The sequence below is a fragment of the Budorcas taxicolor genome, chromosome 1, assembly GCF_023091745.1.
Source record: "Budorcas taxicolor isolate Tak-1 chromosome 1, Takin1.1, whole genome shotgun sequence".
Classification (NCBI taxonomy): Eukaryota; Metazoa; Chordata; class Mammalia; order Artiodactyla; family Bovidae; genus Budorcas; species Budorcas taxicolor.
In genome coordinates, this window is record NC_068910.1 from 208,442,206 (window position 1) to 208,451,602 (window position 9,397).

Below are 9,397 nucleotides of genomic sequence, written 5' to 3' on the forward strand. Positions count from 1 at the left end.
TCTGTTAGGAAAATAAGTAATCACTAGTAATTGAAGGAAGCTTCCTTATACTGATAAGGACAGCTACAAAACCCTACAGTCAACATTATTCTTAATGGTGAAAGATTGAATGTTCCCCCTGGGGTCCAGAGGAACAAGATATCTGCTGTTACTCCTCCTTTTCATTACTGAACTAGGGCTCTAGCCAGAGCAATTAGGCATGAAAATGAAGTAAAAGACATTCAGACCAGGAGAAAACTGTAATACTCTTTTTACTTATAGATAACACAATTGTGTTAATGTATGCAGAAAATCTTTAGGTGTCTACTAAAAGGGTGTCTACTCATTAGTTCTAGTAACTAATAAGTGAGTTTAGTAAAATCCAGATCAGTATGCAAGTGCCAATTTTATTTCCATATATTAGCTTTTAACAAAGATACATTGAACTTAAAATACCATTTACAATAACATTAAAAAATTAGATAAATCTGACAAAAGATGTGTGAAACCAAAAACTACAAAACACATATGAAAGAAATAAAAGAAGCTCTAAATGAGAAGATATACCATGTTCATAGAATGGAATACTCAATATTGTCAAGATGTTAATTCTCTTAAACTGATCTGTAGATTCAATGCAATCCCAAACAAAATCCCACTAAACTCTTTTGGTAGAATTTGTCAAGCTGATTCTAAAATTCATGAGGCAAAGCAAAGGGTCCTGGATGACCAAAAGAACTTTATGAAAAAACAAAGTTAGAAGATTTATATTACTTGGCTTCAAGAATTACTGTAAAGCTTCAGTAATGAAGACAGCTTGGAACATTTGCATAAAAATAGACAAATAGACCAACTGAATAGTACAGAATAGACTCATACAAATACAGACCTCTGATTTTCAACAAAGATGCAGAGATAATTCAGTAGAAAGGGATCATTAAAAAAAAAACAGTCCTGGAAAACTAGACATCTATTTGTACAAAAAATAAACTTCAAATCGTATCTCACACCAAATGTAAAATGTAAGTGCAATATGTAAGATTTGTTACTTATGACACCAGAAGGATGAGCCATAAAAATGAAAACATTGATACATTGAACTTCATCAGAATTAAAAATTTCTCTTTGAAAAACTTTTAACAAAGTGAAAAGACAATCCACAGAATCAGAGGAATATATACAAATCACATGTCTGGTAAAGGATTTGTATCCAGAATATATAAGGAATTCTCAAAACTCAACAATAAGAAACAATTCAATTAAAAGAGGGTATAAGATTTGAACAAAACACTTCCTTAAAGAAGATAGACAGCAAACAAAAAGATAAAGACATTCAAGTTCTGAGTGAAATACAAATTAAAACCACAATGAAATGTACTCCTACACACTTATTAGAATCTCTAAAATTAAAAACAGTGACCAACCAAGTCCTGGTGCTGCTCTGGAGCATACACAGAACAGGAATGTTAAATTGTACAATCACTTTGGCAGTTTCCTAGAAGTTAAACATAAGCCACCATGAGAGCCAGCCAATCCATTCCTAGATATTTATCTGAGAAATCAAGAGTATTTGTCCAAACAAAGATTGTACACAATGTTCATATCAGCTCTGGTTGTAATAGCAGACGACTGGAAACAACCCAGATCTCCACAAGCAGGTGAGTGGATATACGAACTGTGGAACACTCATGCAATGCCTCATTACTCAGCACTAAAAGGAATAACCATTGATAAACGCACCAGCACCTGGTGAACCCAAAGTAATCACTCTGAGTAGACAAAACGTACATATCTATGATTCCATTTATATAAATTACAGGAAATGCAAACCGATCTAGTGACAGAGTGGATCTGTGCTTGCCTGGTGATGGGCATCAGAGGGGATGGATTGAAAAGGTGAAACTTTGAAGTATTTTGTGGTGATGGTTTCACGGGTGTATACAAACGTCAAAACATCAAATTTGAATATGTGTTTGATCGTATAACAATTACACCACAATCAAGTTGTCATTTTAAAAAAAACCCTAAGAATGGCTCAGGTCGAGTTTAAAAGGTTCGATCCCCACATTTCCTACGCTCCTCGGAATGCCCATGCAAGGGCCCTAAGACGCGGGATGGAGGGGTGGGAGTGGGGATATGGGGGGTAGGCAGGAAGAGACTCAGGGGGACCGAGACCTAACCCCATTAACGCTTTGGCTGCCGCTGGCACCAGACCTGAGAGGGAGGCTCAGCAGGGTCTTCGCACTGACCCAAGGGTCTCCAGTCTCCCTGCTGGCACCTCCATTCCCCATCACCTTATCCCTTCCATCGCCTTCATGGTCCCCAACGTGGGGGCCGGGGGCAGGGTTGGACTTGGGCAGGGGCGGGGCTCTATCACCCCCAAGGCCCCGCCCACATCCTAAGAGACACACTCCCATCTAAAATCCTGCTCCCAGGTCCGTTCCACGCCTTCCCACGGGCCACGCCCCCAGGCCCCGCCCCGTGCAGCCTCTACGGCCCCTCCCAAGGCTCCGCCCCTCGTCTTTACGACTCGCGTTGTTCAGGCCGCGTCCTGCACACAGGCTCCGCCCATGCCCCGCCCCTAAGTCTCAAGCCCTGCGTCGTTCAGTCCCCGCCCCGTACCACAGCTCAGCCCCCAGACCCCGCCCAGGCCCGCCCAGGCCCGCCCCGCCCCGCCTCTCGCCCGCAGGCACCGCCCCTCGAGCTCAGGCCGAGCCGCGTGTCTCCCGAGCGGCCGCGGACGTGGGCTCAGGCCTCGGGATAGCGGCCGCTCTCGGGCGTGGCGCCGGGTCGGGCTCCGAGCGGCAGGGATCCTCAAGCACAGCAGTCTCCTGTCGCGGCCGCGCAGGTAAAGGCCCCGCCCTACCCCAGAGCGTGGACACCCTGCCCCCGTCCATCCTCCTCCCTGGAATCCCGGGGGTCCCTAGGATCTGGGGCCCCGGTGTCCCTATGTCCGATATCCGGGGTCCCCGGGGCCCGAGCCCCGCCTGCCCAGGCCCCGCGCGGCCCCGCAACTCCACGCCCAGCGCGGGCCGCGCGCCCAGGGCTTGGCTTTTCTCTTTTCTTATTTTCTCTTTTTCAAACATAATTGAAATAAAAGGCGCCCGTGCGGGTAGTCGTTCCCAATAGGACCGACAGAGAAGAGCTTTAATATTAATAATTGTCAAAGGAATTGTCACGATTAGCAAAGTGCTGAGCTTCTTCTGACAGCAGCCTAGCCCCAAGGCGATGAGACTGCCCGCCTGGTTCTCAGGCGCCGCCAACCATCACCCCTACATTCCAGTTTCTTAAGAAAACCCTGCAGCCCCAGTCTTCCTGCTTTCCAGCCTTGAGCTGCTAGAAAGGGGTGGACTCCCTTTACCCGGTGCCGTCCAAGCCATTGACTCCCCAGGGTGTGCGGTGGGTGTGTCCAGGGCAGGGTGGAGGCAGTAAATCACAGAGACCCCCTCTGGTCAAGAGTGTCTGGAAGTCAGAGTGTGCCCTCAGGTCCCCAGCCAAACCACGGCCAGCAGTGCTGATGGCTCCTCTCTTTTAGAGGCAAAAGAGGACACCGGGCATGTGAGGGAGGAGAGTTCACATCTACGTGATGGTCCTTGCGCAGCGACGACCAGGCCGTGGGGCAGCATGTAACCTGCAGCCCTGAGTGACAGCAGCATCCTGTCTGTACCCAGATGGTCAGCATGGGCCCAACGGGCAGACAAAGCCCCTCCTCCCTGCCGGTCCCTGCAGGAGGGCCCTGCCTGCTCCTGCTCTTCTGCCTGAGGCTAGGTGCCTCTTGCCCACAAAACTGCCAGTGCCCTGACCACGCGGGGGCGGTGGCTGTCCACTGCAGCGCGAGGGGCCTGCAGGAGGTCCCCAAGGACATCCCCGCAGACACTGTGCTCCTGAAGCTCAATGCCAACAAGATCGCCCGCATCCCCAATGGGGCCTTCCAGCATCTGCACCAGCTGAGAGAGCTGGACCTGTCGCAGAACGCCATCGAGACCATCGGCCCTGCTGCCTTCTCAGGCCTAGCCGGGGGCCTGCGGCTGCTGGACCTATCTCACAACCGCCTCCGGAGGATCCCCAAGGACGCACTGGGCAAGCTCAGCGCCAAGATCCGCCTGGCGCACAACCCGCTGCACTGTGAGTGTGCCCTGCAAGAGGCCCTGTGGGAGCTGAAGCTGGACCCCGACTCAGTGGACGAGATCGCCTGCCACACCTCGGTGCAGGAGGAGTACGTGGGCAAGCCACTGATCCAGGCCCTCGACTCTGGCGTCAGCTTCTGCAGCGTCCACCACAAGACCACTGATGTGGCCATGCTGGTCACCATGTTCGGCTGGTTCGCCATGGTGATCACCTACGTTGTGTACTACGTGCGACAGAACCAGGAGGATGCCAGGAGGCACCTGGAGTACCTCAAGTCCCTGCCCAGCACCCCCGTGTCCAAGGACCCCACCAGCCCTGCGCCCTAGTGCCCACCTGCTTCCCGCTGCTGCCGTGGCAGATGGGACTGGCTCTGCCCCTGGTGTCCCTCAGGGAGCTGGTGACGCGGCTGCTTCTGCCCAATGCTCCACTCTCACAGAGCATTTTCCTTCAGGTCCAGCAGTTTATCCATCTGACCCACTGATGGATGGGGAAACGGGCTCAGAGAAATGGGAGGTCTGGGGCAGGAAGTGGTCCATTCAGGACGTAAAGCCAGACAGTCCATCTGATGTGTTCCTTCCACTCTGGGAGCCTGTCCCACGGGGTGCCCATAGGGTGGACAAGCATTCAGGGACAAAAGAGTGCCTGCCTGTGAGTGAGGCTCCCCAAGGAGGTGGGGTGCAGCTCGTCAGCTGAAGCTACAGGTCATCTACACTGTGGAGCTGGTTCGCCTCTGCTTCCCCAGTATGTCCCAGACGCATCTGACCACAGGCTCCCTGCAGAGCCAAGTGGTAGAGACCAGGTTTTTCTAGAGAGGTAAGTGGAACGTGTAACCTTTGAACAATTCTTGTTTATTCTCAGAGTGTTTGTTAAGAGTAACACGTACCAAATTTCAGTCCAGCGAGAAGGAATAAAAAAATCAAAACCCCAAAAAATAATTAAACCACGGAGAGAACCTGAGACTGATCCAGTGAGGCTCATGGGAAGCCGTGTCAGCAGCCAGACAAGGGTAGCCCTGTCCCGACTCCCTCCCCTCGGGCTGTGTCCCACCAGGGAGCCCATCATCGGGGTCGCCACGTGCCTTGCTTTTCTACTCACCGAAGCAACTCCTTTCCAGTGGTCGAGAGCCAAAGGGAGGACCAACGTCTGATGCTTCAAGGCAGGCTGCTTCCTCTCTCCAGGAACAGGAACTCTCTCTCTCCTTCTCAGCTTTGCTGCCAGGAATCTCAGAGCGACTTTACTGCTCGGTTTTCCTATCTAATTCATGTTCAGGGTAGACCTTACCTCCACCTACGTACCCCAACTGTGTCTTTCCAGTTTTATTTTTTAACAGCCTTTTTATATGAGTGTTTATATTTTAAACTACTTCAGATATTTCGAGGGGGAGCAAACTACGGGTACACTGCTCATGGACCTGAGGTATAAAGGACAGGAAGGGCAAAGGTGTATGAAGGTCTGTACTGGGAAAGCGTCGCGTGACCGGCCACGGGAAGCACATTTATGCGCGGATGCAGAGACGCAGTGCCTGCAGCTGAGGGACCAGAAGCGGCAGCAGAAACCTGAAAAGCACATCTGAGCAAGGTCATGACTTTTCAGTTGTGGCGTTAAAGAGAAAATGACCAGCAGATGCCAACCCTTATCCACGCCCCAGTGCCCCGCCTGCCTTGCTGGGGGCACAGAGAGCACCCTGTGAACAGGGGGCTCCGTGCTGAGCGTGGGGTGGGCGCCTCTCTGCCCGCGGCCCGCTAGGGTGCGGGGGTGGAGGGCAGGGCTCAGACGATGCTCTGAATGACCCCAGTCCTCAGGAAACTGATGGCCTGCCCACCCTTCCAGTGACCGCTAAAGCCGGGCAGCCAGCCTGGGTGCCAGTCCACTTGTGGGACAGACACCATGGGTGTAGGTGAGTGTGGGCCGACTGACAGGGGGACACAGGCTCCGTGGGTGAGTCGGGCCCCCTCTCGTATCCATCCCGGGGCGCACACAGCAGGGAGGGGGCCTGCCACACAAGGAGCTCGTCACCCCACAGGTTTGTGGACGTGACCCTGAGTCCCTGGGTCAGGGGGAGAGAGGGAATTGAGGCCTGGATGGAGGTGGGGACAGACGCTAGGGTCCTGCTGCCTTGGCTCAGGTTCTGCAGGGGCCAGTCAGCCTGGGCACCTCCAGGGCCTGTCCTCGCTGCTCTTACCCGGAATCAGCCCAGAGCTTCATGCCCCCAGCTGCTCTTCCGGGGACACACAGGGCACACGCAGGGCTTTCCCTCACCCTTAGCTGCCGCCCGGCGCCCAGTGCCCTGCCAGCTTTCCCCCAGGTGTGGGCCTGCTGGCTCTTGTCCACACAGCTGGAAAGAGGAAGTGGGCCAGGACCCCAGAGCGCCCCAGAAGGGCCCTCTCCCTCTTGTCCTGAGCCCAGCAGCAGGGGGCTACCAGGCCCTCCTGGCCTTTCTGGGCTTCTCAGCCTTCGTGTAGTTTCCTGGCAGTGGGTACCACCCTCCCAAGACCCCCAGGATCCCACCCCCAGGAGCAGAAACTCCTTCCTGCTCGCTGGAGCCCCCGTCGGCCCTGGACCCTCCTGGAAACCCAGCCCTCCCCTAGCCCCTTGCCCCCTCGTTTCTCTGTCTGTCCCTCCCCTCCTTAAGGGACTCCTGCAGATGACACCCAGTGTCTCTTGGTGCCATGTGTGAGCCTGGACACCCCACCACCTCCATGGGCCCTCGAACTGGCCTCCCACCTCAGCACCCTGAGCGAGCATCTGCCTGCCTCCTAGTTCTGCAGACCCCAGGGTCCAGCCAGCCCAGTCAAGGGGACTGGCACTGACGGTGGGGACGTGGCAAAGAGGGGCCTCAGTCGGGTGGCAGGGAGGCAGCAGCCCTTGTGGAGTGTGGGTGGACCCCAGCTCTCGTCACAGTCAGTCCACAAAGAGCCGTCTGCCTGCAGCCCTGCTCAGCCCTGCCCACCGAGCCCCTCCTTCCTTGGGAGGCAGCTCTTCACAGGATCTGGGGGTCAGGGCGGGATGATTTTGGGGGAGTTTATGGGGCTGAGGGGTGGCATGAGCAGACTGGCCTGACAGCCACCTCAGCTGGGCCTGTCTTTCTTCTCACAGGAGTTGGGGTCTCGATTCTGGGAGGCCTAAGGGCAGAAGAAAAGGGAGGGGCAGCCCCCTAGGAGCCTGGTCTGCTTGCCCACCACTCTGGGCCAGGGTGGAACTTCGTGCTGGCTTGGTCCCCGGCCTCAGCATGGACGGTCCCCTTGGAAACCAGAGTCCCACCCTTGACTTTGACCCTGACCGTAGGCAGGGATCCCCACACTTTCAGCCTCCTGACAAGCCCTGACAGTCCTCTTTGGACTTTGGGACCCCAGGCTCTCTCAGGTGGTCCAGCAGTGGGGAATGAGCAGGTGTATTGTGAACCCCCAGCAGAGCCACTGGGACACAGGCTGTCCCTGGCATGGAGCCACCTTCCCGGGATCTCTGGTGGGCACAGCAGCAACAGTGGGCACAGGCCGGGGGCACTCCCAGAGCACCGTCCTGGGGCGGCACAGTGCACCCGCCCTGCTGGCCACCTGCCTGCCCGGCACTCCCCAGGCTCCCTTGCAGCGGGTTCTCCAGGATCCTAGCCTGAGTTCCGGAGAGCAGGCCTGGCGGACCATGGAGGAGGTGGGATGGTCTGGACTCTTGGCAGGAGCCTGCGGTGGTTACCTGGAAGCTTGGCCCCAAACCCAATTCCACTCATTGTCCTCCCCATTGTCTTTGAACCCTCAATAAACCTCTGAGCTCATGTCCGCTGGAGTGGACTCTGTTGTTGCAGCTCGGTGACCCCATCAGGTCTGACCTGCCCTCACGCCGACCTCGCCAAGTCCTGGAGCCGCCAGCCCCACGAGCCGAGGGCTGGAAGAGCCAGGTCAGGATGGGGAGTGGTGGGTGCTGGGCCTGCCTGGACGGCTGGACCGGCTTGTGATGGCCAGTTGTCACGCTTTAGGAATTTTGTGAGCCAGCTGACGTCATGATGGAGGCTTGAGGTTGCCTACAGGAGAGTCTGCTTCAAGGCCCTTGACAGCAGCTACAGTCAGGATCCTCCCTCCTGCCCAGGGAGGCTGTTGGCATTGCTTCTGGGGTCCCTCAGGAGCACCACGGGCACCCAGCAAGTGGGTTCTCCTTTCATATCGTCCCTGCTTCAGGCTGGTTCTGAGGAAACAGTGGCCCCTAAAGACAGCCAGGCCCTGGTTCTGGGAGCCTGTGAAGATCGGGGATGGGCAGCGAGGACTGCAGGGGGTTGGGGGGCGGGTGCAGGTGCCCGGGAAGCTGGGAGAGGCTGGGACAGGGTGTTCTCTGGAGCCTCTGGGAGGAAGCGGCCCCACATACCTTGGTTTAGCCCAGGAAGACCCATGTCAGCCTCTGACCTCCAGAATTTTGAGAAAACAAATTCATGCTGTTTAAGCTGCTGAATGTGGGTCCTTTGTTACAGCAGCTTCTCAGTCTCCCCAGTTTGAGAGCGGCCAGCGTGCCCAGAGCAGACGGCCAGCCTCGCCCTGTGGCCACCCTGCTCATCCTCACTGAGCCCTGGTCCTTGGGGTCAGTGCGTGCTCCCTGCCTTGGCCAAGTGGCCAGGAGTGACTTCAGGAACTCACCTCACACGTTGGCCAGAAGACACTCTCCAGATGAAGGGCCTAAGTTGGGGGGCTGCAGTGGGGCGGGAAGTCAGAGTCTGCCAGCCTCCATGGGCCCCCGCCACCACACACGTGCACACCATACACCTACACTGTGCAAACATGCACACACACTCCTGAACACATGCTGGGGAGGACTTGTCAGCCCCTAACCTGGAGCCCTGGGGGCAGATATGGGGGCTTCCTGAGTACAGGCTGGGGGTAGGGGTGGGGTCAGGAGGAGGAGGCAGTGTGTCAGGACGGAAGGCTCTTCAGGGGGCAGCAGCTTGGACCCAGCTTGGAGGAAGGGCCTCTGGCTGGGTGCCCAGTCCAGAGTGTGTGAAGGTAGGCCGGGCATGGGGGGCTGTACATGGAGGGGCCACTACAGAGGATGTGCTGACTGACGGGGTGAGGTCTGGTCTTAGCAGTGGCCGAGCCACACAGCCTTGTAGGAACCATGTGTAGGAATCAGCACTCAGGCCCCAGAGGGCACCCTGGGCAGGCTGCCTGCTGGGAGGGGGCAGTGGCTGCAAAGGCATGTGGGCGGCGGGTACTGCCAGGCAGGGTGCCTCAGGGAATTCCCAACAGGCCCTGGCATGGTCGGTAATACTTCTATTTTCAGACAAGAAACCCAAGACTCCAAGGTCCAGGGG

General features: G+C 55.6%; 1 protein-coding gene across 2 annotated transcripts; it reads left to right on the plus strand.

Moving 5' to 3' along the window:
- Positions 1–2,700: 2,700 nt before the first annotated feature.
- Positions 2,701–7,830, plus strand: LRRC3 (leucine rich repeat containing 3). 2 transcript variants are annotated; one of them, XR_008199341.1, is made up of 3 exons: positions 2,701–2,827; positions 3,515–4,920; positions 5,476–7,830. XR_008199341.1 is itself a non-coding variant. In XM_052639646.1 (2 exons), exon 2 carries the CDS (start codon positions 3,651–3,653, stop codon positions 4,431–4,433), a length of 783 nt encoding a protein of 260 aa, XP_052495606.1. In that variant the 5' UTR covers positions 2,701–2,827; positions 3,515–3,650; the 3' UTR covers positions 4,434–7,830. The 2 variants fall into 2 exon arrangements, 1 of the variants encoding a protein (XP_052495606.1); XM_052639646.1 differs by having other exon boundaries at positions 3,515–7,830.
- Positions 7,831–9,397: the final 1,567 nt, after the last annotated feature.